The 15,129-nt window shown below is 32.4% G+C and overlaps 2 protein-coding genes across 2 annotated transcripts; one reads left to right on the plus strand and one right to left on the minus strand.

The window, feature by feature from the left end:
- Positions 1 to 2,024: 2,024 nt before the first annotated feature.
- Positions 2,025 to 2,368, minus strand: PHYBLDRAFT_151220 (hypothetical protein; the record flags this gene model as incomplete). The annotated part of the gene is made up of 2 exons (XM_018432629.1): positions 2,025 to 2,179; positions 2,263 to 2,368. The coding sequence occupies 2 exons, from the start codon at positions 2,366 to 2,368 to the stop codon at positions 2,025 to 2,027; spliced, it is 261 nt and encodes an 86-aa protein (XP_018285737.1).
- A 176-nt stretch (positions 2,369 to 2,544) lies between these two features.
- PHYBLDRAFT_174029 (hypothetical protein) lies at positions 2,545 to 4,928 on the plus strand (the record flags this gene model as incomplete). The annotated part of the gene is made up of 2 exons (XM_018437172.1): positions 2,545 to 2,617; positions 3,022 to 4,928. The coding sequence occupies 2 exons, from the start codon at positions 2,545 to 2,547 to the stop codon at positions 4,926 to 4,928; spliced, it is 1,980 nt and encodes a 659-aa protein (XP_018285738.1).
- Between the last annotated feature and the right edge of the window lie 10,201 nt (positions 4,929 to 15,129).

The following is a 15,129-nucleotide window of genomic DNA, read 5'->3' on the forward strand; positions in this document are numbered from 1 at the left end:
AAGAGGAAAAAGAGAGCTGGCGCAAACGGATCGGTGGTGTTGAATACATGAGCAGAAAGCGGTTTGGTCTCGAGATTGGCGAAGTCAATGTTGCTTTGCATGTCTGTCTCTTGCGCGGTATGAAGCGCACAGACGATGGCGCACTTGTCAAAGAATACATGAACCCTGCCCAAGAAGAGTTGATTCCTGCTCAGATGAGTGTCGTAAAGGTGACCAATGAGGACCAGCGCTATATCGAGCGTCCAGCACTTCCGCTTGCCGAAGAGTTTCCTGTCAACAGCAAGGTGTTCTTTCTTGGTGGGATGTACTATGGCACCCTGGCTACCGTGGTTGGACACAACCCCGAAGGTTCGGTTGATATCCAGTTGATCGTTCCAGCCAACATCAGAGACTCTTATGAGCCCAACTTTGGTAGCATGATTCTCAAAGAACAAGAGTCCCACATCGTCTATGTGTCTGCCCATCAAGTGAGCTCGAGATTCAAGTTGAGCGGCTTTGCACTCTCAAAAATCACGTCATCTGTTCTGGTCAACGACAAGTCCAAGAACGTCAATGTCGGTCTCAACCTCAAGTTTGAGTCAAAGCAACAAAAGGTTCTTGGGTTCAGCAGAAAGAATTCGAATGGTTCTTGGGAGTATTCCGAAAAGGCAGTCGAGCTCATTGGAGAATATCTCCAGAGGTTCCCAGATTTTATCTCCTTGATTGCATCCCAAAGAGGCCATGGTTTCTTGAATGCAGAAGACTTTACCTGGACTTCTAATGGTTCCAAGGAGCTCCAAGCCATGAAAGAGTGGTTGTCTTCCAAGCACATCGACGAGTTGCCTAGAGCATCCTTGACATCTGAACAGTTTGAAGAGGTAATATTAAATAAGTTTAGATAGCTGTATAAATTTTCTTTTTTCTAATACATATGTGCATTTTTTTTTCTGGTTTGCCTTGTTTTTACCTTTAGCCATATTTAAATGCTATTGAAGAACTAGGAGCATCTTACAACAAAAATTACGAAGAGTTGGATTTCAAAAAGGTTCTCATCAAGCGTATCCCTCGTGAGGTTCTGATGAGACCATCCGATGCTGAAATGAAATTGAGAGAGCAATTCTTCAAACTTGGTAACCGTGTCGCATATGCATTGGACACAGGATCAATCCCACTTGGTACAAAGGGTACTATTGTTGGTACTCACGACAAGATTGTTGATGTTATATTTGACGTGCCATTTATGGGAGGTTCTACTTTGGGTGGAAGGTAAGATTTCTTTCTCTCTTATTTTTTTTTCTGTTTGAAGTTGGGCTGTGGTAATATAAATGATTCATTTACTAATCAATTCACTCACTTGCTAATATATATATCCATTCCTGCCGTGCTTACTTCTTTAATGATAACACATACGCACAACAGATGTTCCGAGTTCCGTGGAATTTCTCTTCCAACCAACCATGTTCTTTCGCTTTTCAACAAGGCAGCACCTCAAAAGCCTCCTTTCCCAACAAAGAAAGGCTTTCCTCCTAAAAAAGGCGCTGCAGGATCCGGTTCTTGGGATTAAGTACAATAATGTTATACAGTAAAACTGATAAATATTCTCGCTTTTTTCTAGAAATTGGTCATACTAAAATAATAATAATAATAATAATAGTAATAGTAATAGTAATAATAATTATAAAAAGTTGCTTTTTTTTTTAATAAAAACCAATTTTTTCTTTGCTTGCTTTTAGAGATCCCCAGGCTCTGATTTACTAGTGAGCCTCTACGCTGCAAGACAGTAGAGGAAGTCAAGAATTGTTTTTTTTTGGTGTTATACATATATTGAAAGTGTCAATAGATGCGGCTCCATTGATGACAAAAGGGACATTATAAAAAATGTTCTGGGAGTAAGCTTCTCAAATTAAACCTAGTGTGCACCACAAAGCAATGCATATGTTTTATTAGAGTTGCAGACCTTTCAGGTTCGGCGGGACAGATGGAAGGAGAATTTGTCAAACTGAAGAGAAGCAGATTTTTCCAAAAAGCCGGGTAGTGAATCGGTGTCAGATTGTTTTTTTTAGAGCGCATGCCCAGAACAAATGTTCATCGCCTTCAAGCTTACCGCACAGAACACAATTTAAATCATCTACGTCTTTCATGCTATGACGAAATAATCGATGTCTGCTAGACTTTTTGATGTCGATAAGGCGCCAATGTGCTGGTGAGGCATGTGGGAAAGGAGGAGAGTATCTATATAGCATCGACACCCTCAGCTCCTGTTATATTTTCGTACAACTCTACGCTTGTGAATGGAAATACCATCCACGACATCCATTATACTTGCAAGAAAATTGAAGTAATGCAATAGTCCATGACAGCTGCTCATGTAATCCATATCAGAGTCCATACACTGACTTATCTCCAACAAATCTGTTCTCCATTTTCTCAGCGCTTTTTCTTTCTACGGAAAGGAAGCGTGCTTTTCTTACCAGCATTTGTCTATAATAAACTCAGCATTTTTGACCCAACTTATGAGCACTACCTGAGGGTACTTTGATCTGGGCTGTTGCTGAGAGAATAAATATGTTTAATGTTCGAAACAATAACAAAAACAGTGTGTTTTTAGTTGCACTCGAAGCCTGGTTTGCTTTCGGCTGTATGTCATTATTTTCCCTTTTTTTGTTGTCTCTTAAGGATTAGGATACAGTGGTATAGAGTCCAAATGAAAGGAAGCCATTCGCTTCTTATTTCATTCTAAAACCACAAATAAGCATTGAGTTGGAAATAAGTATTATATATTGAGTATATACTATGTATATGTGTATATATTCTGTCAAGAACACTTGCATAAGCACCAATTTTTTTTCACCTTCTAATTTTGTGTGGAGAGGTGTGTGCTTTGTACATTTTTTATAGGTTACCTCAATGATTCAAGGGTACCCGGATTTGTAACTTAATATCAGTGTCACAGTTTCTTATTTTATTTTATTTTATTTATTCTATTTCGATATATTCGATTTTAACCTCTTTCTTCCATTTATAAAATCATCGTTATGACAGCATCAAATATACCAAACGAAATTCTTACAAAAATTGCTGATTATCTATCAACAAAGGACAGACTATCTTGTGCTCTTACGTGCAAGGAATGGAGATATCCGTTTCAAAGGGTCCTGTGGCGAAACATACGTATTACTACCATTGAAGCCGCCAAACGCTTGGTTGCCACTATCCAAGAATCCCAGCGTGAATCTATATCACTTGGTCTCTCAGTTCAAAGCCTAAATATACCTATTTACTGTAATATGGAAGGCGTACAAGATACGGATATCCTTATGTACCTGCCGAACTTGAGGCATCTTGACCTGGGGAATGTAAGCTATGTGGATATTTACACAAAGACAACTCGATCGTACAGTGTATGGAAGTCTCTGGAAAGCCTGAAATTTGTCAGCAACAAACGTGAATGGATACGACCTGGGAAAAACCTCCTTGAATTCGTAAATACATGTTGCAGACTACAAGAACTAGAAATAAGCGCGAGTCCATTCAATCATCGCATCGAGTTTAGCGTCAACGACTTTGACGTCATGCACCAAAATCTGCGGCAACTTTCTTCGATCAAGGTTGACATGTATCTCAATCCTGACTTTTCGTCTGCACTGGGCAAGATTCCGGATACGAGACCCGCGTTTGGTGTGAAATCCCTAAATATAAATTCGAAGAAATACGTGAGCAGATATGAATACACGAATCAATGGAATCCTTTGTGGCTGTACTACTTTGGTTACAAGTATCCAAACGTGCATACGCTGAAAATAGATGCCACCGAGACATGTCATAACCCGATTACTTCTGACCAGAAGCAAAAAATCATATCGCTTTTTCAGTCCAACCCAAACGCATTTAAACACCTTGAAACATTCCACTTCGCAAACGACAGATATTTCGAATCCTCGGATTTCTTTTTGTGGGATGTGCTTTGGGCATTAAGAGTCCCTCTTAAACATCTGGACTTGGATGCAACAGTAAACCAAGGCGCAGATCATTCACATACAATGGATATCGACCGAATTCTGCAATCATTTTCTAGAACACTCGAAACTCTTTCGCTTAAAGGATTTATATATTTTGAGAGTAGCCTCAATCCGAAGCTGCGACTATCATCTTACTACCCGCTTTTGACGTATCTTTGTATCAGTGGCCACATTGTATCTATCGATTTGGATGACCTGTTGGACAGATGCGTTGCCCTCAAACAGCTGGGATTCAGTGGAGAGGAATTGTTCGTTACTCCAAGAACGATAGACAATAAACCAAAGCAGCATCATGCGCTGCAGATCTTGACCTTATTTGAATGCACTACATCCGCCAAAGTATTCCGTCGCCTCTCTTTCAGGTGTAGAAAGCTGCGATACATGGCTTTAGGCTCTTTGTGGATCACTGGATCTATTTCTAAGAAAACCGGACGTTTGTTCATCGATATGCCATATACCCTCTTACAGGATCTTCACATAGACCAAGTCCAATATATCACATCGAACCAAGAATTCGATATAACAAAAGCTATAAACATGACACACTTGACTCAATTATACGACCCTATATTAGCAGATGAACTGAACGAAAGGAAAAGAAAGGAGGCTGCGGACCCAAAAGCACCTACAATGATAAGTCACACCATTTGCTGGGTCTACACATATGGGTACTTTGTGACTTCACGGTATCACCGGCAAGGTACCTATGAGCTTTTAGAAGAAGAAGGTGATTATGCACAACAATACTTCCAAGACTTCAAGCCCAAAAAAACCGGCATTAAGTTAAGAGACGGCAGCTATTTTGACGAAGATGAACCGGAGACCTTTTGGGAATACGAACTTTTCAAAGGATATGGCGAATTTAGATTTGGCAAGGTGGCTGATTATATTACTGGTGGTATATATCCACCTGGCAATTACGACGACTAGAGAAAAGTTGCCATTGCTTCATCTTAAAATAATAATAAAATTAAGAAACACATACTGTGAGCAACAGCCTAAGTGCAATATGGCAAGCAATAAAAATTTGGATAGTAAAATATAGTTTAATTTGTGTGTGTGTTTTTGGAGTGTTGGGTTGTATGTATAGTACAAAATAGTGAATTTGAATATATAAGAAGGACTTGATGAAATATTCTTTTGGGTGGAATGAGTTACCGGTTATCAGAGCAGATAATCTCTAAAATGCTCAATTGTATTAAGCATTTTATACACTCTCACCAGAGAAATCACTATTAGGTTTCTTGTTTTACATTGGTCCCTCGATAATTTCAATCCCCTTTAATTTCACTCTTCAATAATTTCAAGGCACTTGGTCCCCCTTTGGCCGTGAAATTATTGAAGCACTACTTTATAGTTCCGAATACACTACACATTTTCTTAAAAAAATTAACTCTAAAACACGATCAATTCATTTGGGACCTTGTTGATAACGACCCAAAAATATCTGTAGAAGATATTGTATATTAATCATTACAACAATTCTACAGCAGAAGTATATTTTGAGCACTCGGACTGCACCTAAATAAAACAAAAAATAAACCTACAAATCAACTCTGCTAATGAATTGGCTCTAATAACCAGCATTTATCAAAAATCTGTTCTACTCCATGTAGTTAAATATAAAGACATGCTTCTTTTAAGAAATCCGTATCTTGCTTACTGAATATACCATATGTCTATCAACTTGTCTTTAAGAGCTATAATATGAGAACTACCTGCGCATCTTGGGCAGATTATTTTTATACAAAATATTAAAGGATGTATTTTGTAACGTATCAATACTTTCTTTTTTTTTACTTTTCTTGTTTTGATTAAAATTATTGTTTTTTTACTATGAATATAACTGTGTGTGTATGCAGTAATAAATGAAAAGCACCAAGAATTCATTAATATTCAAATCACAAGAAAGTTTGTAGAAAGAATGATTGTTTCGTAGATGTATTCAAATTGATTTTTTTATGGATAGTTTGTGTATATACAATGAAGGCCTTACTTGTGTACTCGATTCATGTCACATCTTTTCTTTATTTTATTTTATTTTATTTTTACTTTTTTTTTCACTTTCTCTCATTCCAATGCATGCCATTCACAATGTTCACACATGTTAATCCAATTGAACTCTCATAATTACAACATTAGCGTCTTCAATCAACTACAACAACAAAAAATTAAAAATGTGTTTTTTTTTGTTGAAGAGGATAGCAGATTAAAAATGATTCTATTGATTTATTTAATAAAGATATATATATATATATACCAAATACATGAGAAAAGTACAAGACTTTTAGGTCAACTCGGTTGCTTTAGAATAATATTGGAACATAATTATTACAGCGAGTATTGTCAGAAATATAATATTTTTGAATATTCATAGGCATAAGATTCAATCGCAAATATTTTAATTCCTTTTATTTTTGAATCAGAGAGAGCAAAAACAAGAGTAAGCTATATATACATAGAGTTATTATCTTTAATAAAGAAAAGAAGCTAGTCAAGCTCTCAGTTTACTAAATACCAATATCGACTTGGTCGATTTATTAACTGACAAGGGTAATGCCGACTCTACAACAGCACTGACTTGGCACTTTATTAAGATATAAATCTAAGATTGTATTTGCACTACAGAGAAAGAGGGAAAATTCAGAGGGCCATTTTTAAAAAAATTATAATATTTTTCAAAATCACTATCTGAATTGCCCATTGGTTTCCTATAGTAAAATATAAATATACAACTACTTTAAAGTATCACTTGTGCTAAATGATATGTTTTTGAAAAAAAAAGATACCTCCAGATCTTGAATACAACAATTGATGCTTTTTATAGTATCTAACTCATGTATTTGACTAAGCCGAATTGTACTTTTAGAAACAACTCGTATTTTTGCTATTGGGCATTTAAAGAGCTTATTGAAGTGGTGCAAGTTTTCCAAATTTCAGGGTTCTATGCTTTTTTGAGAGTGAAAAGTCGGATATTTTGATCAAAATTCGAGTAATTGTAATATAATAAACCTCGAAGAGGTGGATCACAATGTATCTCACCAGGTTACTTAAAGCCAAAAAAAAAACATTGCTTATTTGATTCGATTTTTAATTTTCTATAATTGAAAAGCTATGATTACCATTGGTGTGCATTTGCATATGCTTGTAGAAATCTTAAAAAATATCATTTCCAGTACACTCATATTTAATCGACCATAGAAAAGGTTCATTTATACAAAGGCTCCGTGCTTCAAACTAAAATAGTCTCAAGCGAACCAAAGCTAGACTATGAACCTCAAAGTAATAAGTGGAATCATACTATACAGTACTGTAGCGCATTATATTGTATTACAAAACAAAAGTTATAAATCAAAGCCTTTAATCCAACAGAGTATTATTTCTAGGTTATTCGGGCATCCAGTTGAGTTTGGTATACAAGCGCAAAATATCAAAAGCACTAGATCCTATAAATCGATAATTAGTAATCGATAGCGTCTTGCTCCCAACCAAATAGAACCTATACGTTCAGTATCAGTAGATTGTCTCTTTGCTTTCATATTGTGCCGTCAGTCAGTCTGAGCAATAACAGAAAAAAATAGTAAATAAGCAGAGCCTTTAAAAGGCGCCTTGTATATATGTAGTAGTCATTTTACTTGCTTGCTCTATCTGTGACCAAACTAGTACCATTAAAAACACTAGGTTAGACCCATTTCTTTTCTTTTCTTTTTTTCTTTACTCTTATATTGCTCTAAGAACGATGATTTAGCTTGAGGCACAAACAATTTTCTGTAGGAAACCAGTAAATATCTACATACTAAAGCACAATAGTACTTTTATTTCAAGAAAGTATTTCGACACCTTGTATTTATTAACTCAAGACATTGCTGCAAAGGCCCAAAGAGAAGGGGATGTCTTTCATACGAAATAGAAGAAAAGCTGTAATGAGCTGTTTTTTTGGGGGGTTCTTAAACTAATAAAGTCATCACATATGAAGCCAATAAATAAACAAACAAACAAACACGCAAACGTACACAAGAGTTTGATTAAAGCTTCATAATTTACAGAAATTTACACTTATTTATTACAGTAAAACAGCTGGTCGATTAATATTCTGTATATCAGTACCATATCTAAGACGAACGCAAAAACATGCATAGCATCTCGATGAGCAGCTAAGAACACAGACTTAGTTAATAGAATCCCTACAGGAAGTAGAATAAGAAAAAAAAGTGGGTGGGGGTCCATAGCAACCCAATATACTGACACGTATGTAGTCAATCAATCGGTAGCTTTTGTTTAAGTACTATTATTCTAATATTAAGCTCCAACTTATATTGCAACATTTTCCATCAAAGTATCATGACACATGTGATCTTACACAGACAGCATGGACCACATGAGACATGAAACCAAATAAAAATAAGAAAAATAAAGGCAAAGCATGTATTTACGCAGCACATCTTCCTAAGTGTAAGTGATACTTCTTTAACTGTCAAACTCCATATTTTGAAAATATATGTTAAAGAAAAGAGAAATATATATATTTCTCAGAGTAAAACATAAAAGAAGCTAAAAAGAAAAAAGAAAAAAATGGACTTTATAATGTATGATCAAGTTATCATTTTAACGAAAACAAAAAGAAGTATCAAACAGCTCTCTTATAGATAACGTCAATAGTTTATACAATAATCTACCACTTATCTCAAAAACCCTTTTAATCAAAATACATGTTAAAGATGTATCGTGTTCAATACAAGTAAGTTGCTACCTCTATTACAGGTATGCGTCATATTAAATAGTATCAGTTTCAAGATAAAAAACACTATGTTAAAAACAATACATAGGGAAAATAAAATACTATAGTCAATACCCTTGATCACAGATCCATCCAAGACTGTCTATACTAAGGAACAAGACCTAAACTGTCAGGATTCTACCCGGGTCACCCAATATGTAATATTTAACAAATACATGCCTACTCCTGATTTTAGCTGGCTAGTCTTTTCACAAATCAAGATCAAATATCAAGGATCAGATCTGCACGCATGGTTGGAGACACACAAGTATTTTTGATGCTTTACTTACTATTTGTTATAACTTTCTAGCGTTCTAATAGTCAAAGCCATCGAATAAGATTCCATTATCCAACAAGTGTCTTAGATATATATATATATATATATGTTTGAATTTTTATTTATTATAAATAGATTTGACCAATGTGTTAGCCGCAAAAATCATCGACCAAGGTTCTGATATTCATTCAAGATTATAGATATACCACTTTCTTTAAACTTTTTCTTGCTATATATTATTTTTGCTTATTTTTTTTTGTGGTGGATACAAACAGTCAACACTCCACTTTCCATCAAAAGTCACAGATATGCATTGTTTATTTTATTATTCACTTACCTTCCATTGTATCTGTCTAGTTTTATCACATTCAAGACTAAGGTTAAAAGCTCCACCATCAATTGTGAGTTATAGGTATACAAGTATCTGAGAATTTATTCACTGAGGGTTGTAATTATTTATAATTTTATGGCCAATTGCAAGGACTGTTAATTCACTCTCAATCATAAATTAAAGGTATAAAATGCTTAGTTGCTCTTTTTTTTTTACGAATTTTTTCACTTGCAGTTGTATTAACTAACTTTCTTACAGCCGAACCCAGGTACCAGTGTTTTGCTCTCTGTTGTAGGTCATAAACATACCCGCCTTTTTTTATTTCTTATTTTTTTACTACCAGATTTATTTGTCTTATGGTTTTATAACCGAGATCATAGATCAAAATTTTGCTCTACACCAAGGGCTATATGTATTCAAGCTTTCTTCTTAATTTCTTTATATTGGTGTTTCTATTTCGGCAGGGTGTTCCTAATTAATTTCAAGAATCAAAATTTTATCTTCATTATAGAATAACCGTATGCAATACTATTTGAAAATTTACTCAATCTAATCCGTTTTTGTCTAGTACTTAAAATTGACACAAGGATAAGGACCTTGGTTTTAATAATAGGATGTGGATATACAAGACTCTTTGAGAAGTCAATCACTCTCCATTTTAATTACAGACTGAGCTTATGGTAATTACAATTGCTACCAATTCTATTACTGCAATTACGTGCATATTAATGGCATAATTCTACCAATGCCCACCTTTTAAAATAGTTATCAGCTCACTTATCATTTATTTAACCTGATAGATAATACATATGCTTAAGACTCTGCCTTCTATATTGTACTGGTTATACCCTTGTCTTGCTCTCTCATGATTTACTATGTCTTCTTCCTTTCCTTTGCCTTCATAAAACCTCAATCAATTTATTATGCTGGGAATATTGGTCATATCTCGAATGGGCCCATTAACTCATAAAGTTATATAGAATTCTATTAGAACTCGGCTTGCTCTCTGAGATATTTCTGAGATCATATAAAGTCTATAACATCTGGTAAAATCTCATATGCTGCCGGATATCATGTTGACAAAGACTGCTTAAGAATAACAATAGAAGGATCAACAATTTCATTTATATAGTATATAGATCTTTAGATGATAATTATCACTTCTGGATCTGCACTCTAAAATATCAGGTTTGAGATCAAATATGTTTTCTATTTCTTACTAAGCTGAAATCTCTAATCTTCAACTGTTTGCTTTAATCATTTAGCAACTCCATCTATGCTACATATTACAAGACTTGAAGCTAAGTTAGTTTTAACTCTTCCTTAGCATTTCTATCTTTAAATATGCTATCTAAAATATATATTACAGAAATAAAATAAAATTATAGCTAGTTCCACTTCTAGTGTAAAATTCAATAGTTTTGTGTTGAAATTAGTAGGCATAAATAAATAAGTAAATACTATGATTAGTTGTGTCATTATTAGTACCATTGTGAATTTTAGACTTATAATATAACCCACCCCAGAAATAAATAAATAAAATGAAAAGAAAAGAAAATAAAAGGATACTGTGGTTGTTAGTGTCAGTTCCAGTAGTTTTGTAAAGTCGATGTGAACATGGAGACTCAACTGACAGTTCAGTTTTTGTGGGATTTGCATATATACTGAACGTATGTAAGACAAAAAAAACATATTTGGTTTTTATATATATAGCATACTCTCTTTTTATATTGCGTCACTTTCTGTATAACTTGAGTTAATATATTTATAGACAGCAATTACAAAAGTGATGAAAAATAAAATAAAATAATTCGAGACATATTTCAAAATAACAATCTATTTATTTTTGAATTCGATCGAATAGAGTCTATTTTGGTACATGTTCTATCTTGAATGACATTATGTGAACATTACAGTTATGAACAAAAACAGTTTGACATCTGAGCCCAAAAAAATTCATAAGAGAAATTAAAAGATATTCTTAAATATATAATTGCTTACTAGAAACAATAGCTTAAGCATTAAAACATGAAATATAAAAGAATACTCAAATTTATAATTGAAATATATAAGATAAAATACAACAATTGATTTAAGCTATATTGGTATTGTTTACAGTCTGGCACTAATATTGTATGATGTCTATCAAAATTAATATAATTTCAACATTTCTCAAAAGCACATCAAAGATTCTCAACAAGACTTAGATTGAGGTTTGGACAGGTCAGTAGTCAAATCTCAGATTTCATCATGACTATTCTCATAAAAGTTTATATATGATTCAGTACTTAGTTGTGAAGTGTAATCTACTGAACTGTAGTATCTATATCAATGCCCTTATTCTGTTTTATTAAAGTTAAAATAATGTATCACAAAGATCAAAACGAATAAATTATAACCGCAGCTTGAAATGACCCAAATTTATATCTTTGTACTTTATGTAATTCAACCAAATGTTTGATTATCTTGTGTTCTAGTAATTTATTTTTGCTGAAAACAAGTGCGTTAAAGAGCTAGAGACCATAAAAAACAAGTGAGCTAAGAGGCGCCGCGGACTTTTAATTATATCGAATTTTCGGAGTTGGAATTAGCTCGAAAATGGAAATCCGCAACTCACTTCTGTAGTGGGAAAGTTATGTTTTTAGTCTCCATTTGAGTAGTATTAAAAGACAGAATATATACCATTTTATTGGGCATGGATTTGATATAAAATGTCAATTGAGCAATATGCTCCCTGATTCGAAATTATAAGAATAGACCAAGAACAAAATATATCTTTATTCTTACAGCTGTACCTTATCAGATTTAATAAAATATATATATTTCTTTGATTTATATGAGATTTTGATATATATTTAACTGAAATATAACAAAAAGTAAAAAAAAAAAATTATCAACTATGAATTTAATGTTTCTAGTTGATGTTAGAATATTAAGATCTATTGAAAAATAAAAATAAAAGTAAAACACTATTATATCAAAAACATATAACAGCTTATTGAGAATTAGTAAGAGTTGTATTGAAGTTATATAGATATATTATATTTATATTTCTGTGTTTTATAGCTTATAAACTACATAAACAGATGCTTATAGTAGAGATCAATTAAATAATAAATAGTAATAGTAATAATAAAGAAATTTAACTTTTTTGTTTGATTGTTAAATTTTATACTTTTTTTTAACATTATTAAATTAAATCCTTTTTAATATGTTTTATTTTATTTATAGATATATAGCCTTCTTTCTTTTTATTATTTTCAATGCTTATTTATTTTTGTAGAGATTACAGAAGACAATGTTTGTGCAACTTAGTATGTGCATTGTAGAAAAAATGAGCCTTATAATGTGTTAAAGCTAAAAAAATAAATAAGCATATATATATATATATATGTGTCTCTTTAAAGTTGTTTCTTGTTTAAGTTAATTTCTAACAGAAACCATGGGTGATGCCTACAGACGGCTTTGTAATTAAGAGAAAGCTGAATACATAATCTAAAAATATTATGTAATTGTCCCTTGTCCTGACAAAGCTATAATTCAGAAGATTAATACAGACTTCTCTAGGTTACAACTAGCTATTAATCAACAGAAATCTTTAAAACATAAAACTCAAATGTTGCTATAGGTCATTGCTATATTCTTTATTAAGTAAAACACTATGTGAAGTATCTATTATTCTCTTTAATGTTATTTGTTTATCTCACTTATAATATATAGCAATTTTGCACAATAAATAAATTATTACTATTTAACTCAATATCATATTCAGTTTACTCATATCATATATTTAAATAAAATTTTTAAAGCTTGATTCAGTGATAAAAAGATCACAAAATCTCAAAAAATATATTGTTAAACAAAGAACCTTTATATTTTATTTCACATTTAATTTTATAATGTTAGACTTAATCTTTTCAGCTAAAACAATTGTACCTGTTTGTTTATCAAGTGGAGTTGTTGTAGTAACAGAAAACTCTGAGTACTACATGTTTATGAGCACTAATTCTCTTATTAAACTTGTAATTAATATAGTTGCTTTCTTTCGCACATGAGATTTTTGTCTTTTGAAAAATTCTAACAATCATCAAAGAATAAACAAAAAGAATTAGCTAACAAAATATAATTGGTCAACATATTATATATGTAATAGAGAGTAACTTACTTAAATATATTTTGCTTGAACGCCAGTGTAAAGGTATAATCTCACATATTAAAATTAAATCATATAGGAAAGCGAAAAGTATAAGTATAATGAATTAAACAGTAATATAAAAGAAGAAGAACGATTAGAAAAAAGCATGCACTAGTTTAAAGAGTATTGATAAATAAAATAAAATAGAAAGTGACTTTGAAATGAGTAAGATCTCGAAAAACATTTATTTTATAAATTGTTATTGTATATATATCAGATTAGTTTCTGTGTTTACTTTAAATATAACTTATTGGTTCGAAATTTTGAAGCTACACATTGATAGCTAATAATAAACTTCTTTGCTACACAATGATATGGGAATAATTATATAGTTTCTACTCAAACTATAAATCTTAAGTCATTTCAATGGACTAAGATCTCATTTATAATATAAAGTATGTTTCAAAATTGTACTCATATATAGTTTACTTATATTTTAACTTCGGATATACTTTCTATAACATCAAAGTTAGTACTCGTTTTAATTAAGTGACAGTCTAAATCGAGAATTATAATAGAATCAATAACACAATTAAAAGTCTGTACACAGAAATATTACTATTTAATTTATTTTGTGTATATCACACTCATAATACAAATGACCTGATATTTTTGTTTAAAGCATGAAAACTTTATATGACGTACCCACACTTTATAAAATTAAGTAATTTAAATATGGCTATACAGCAACACATTTTCAAATACTGGAATAGAAATAAGACTAAAAGTAAAAATGAGATTTGACTTAATTATACTAAGTAAATGTAAAGCCATCAAAAGTCTGTTTACTGGTATATACTTAAGTTGTGTTTTAGATATCTTTGATATTGACACGAAAAAAAGTAAAGCGGTAGGATTTATCCAAATGGAAAGATAATTATATTAAGTGCACATATAGTAAAATAAATAAGGTAAGTGAGTAGGTGGAGACCGAGTCGAATTAATTAAAGTGAAAGGCTGAAGAAGAATAAGAGTGTAGTGTAACAGCGATTTTGTTTTAAAAATATTGAGAAGGTTTTGATAGTAGAGGATTTGTGTTGTGTAAAGAGTGCAGAATAGTGAGATTGACGGAGGCAGTGTGTAGTAAATGATTTTTTTTATATGAGATGGGTTTGAGAATTAGGGTTTGTAACAATTTTATTATTATTATAGACTTGAAGATTATTGTGTGCGCCTATGAAGAGAGATTACTATGGTAGGACTTTGCGATGGGTGATTTCTGTTTGGTCTAGAACCAGTTATTTAAAGATATAGTAAAAGTCGGAAGCTTTGGAGAATATGTATGATGGGATGAGATCATTGTCACTGAAGACAGTCTTGGAAGTATAAGCATACAAGTGTTATGTGCGTGCAAAAGTTTAAAGGTAGTTCTGAGAACAGTGGTATATAGCACTTTTGATAGCGTTGTGCAGCTGGTATTGCTAGGCATAATAAAAAAAAAGAATATTGTAGTTATTGGTGTCGGTTTTTAAAGCGTTGAGAAGTTTATAGGGACACGAAAGTATGACTGAGGGCCTATTTCTTGTTCGACTCGTATATACTATGGACAGC

This window comes from Phycomyces blakesleeanus, assembly GCF_001638985.1.
Source record: "Phycomyces blakesleeanus NRRL 1555(-) unplaced genomic scaffold PHYBLscaffold_28, whole genome shotgun sequence".
NCBI lineage: Eukaryota > Fungi > Mucoromycota > Mucoromycetes > Mucorales > Phycomycetaceae > Phycomyces > Phycomyces blakesleeanus.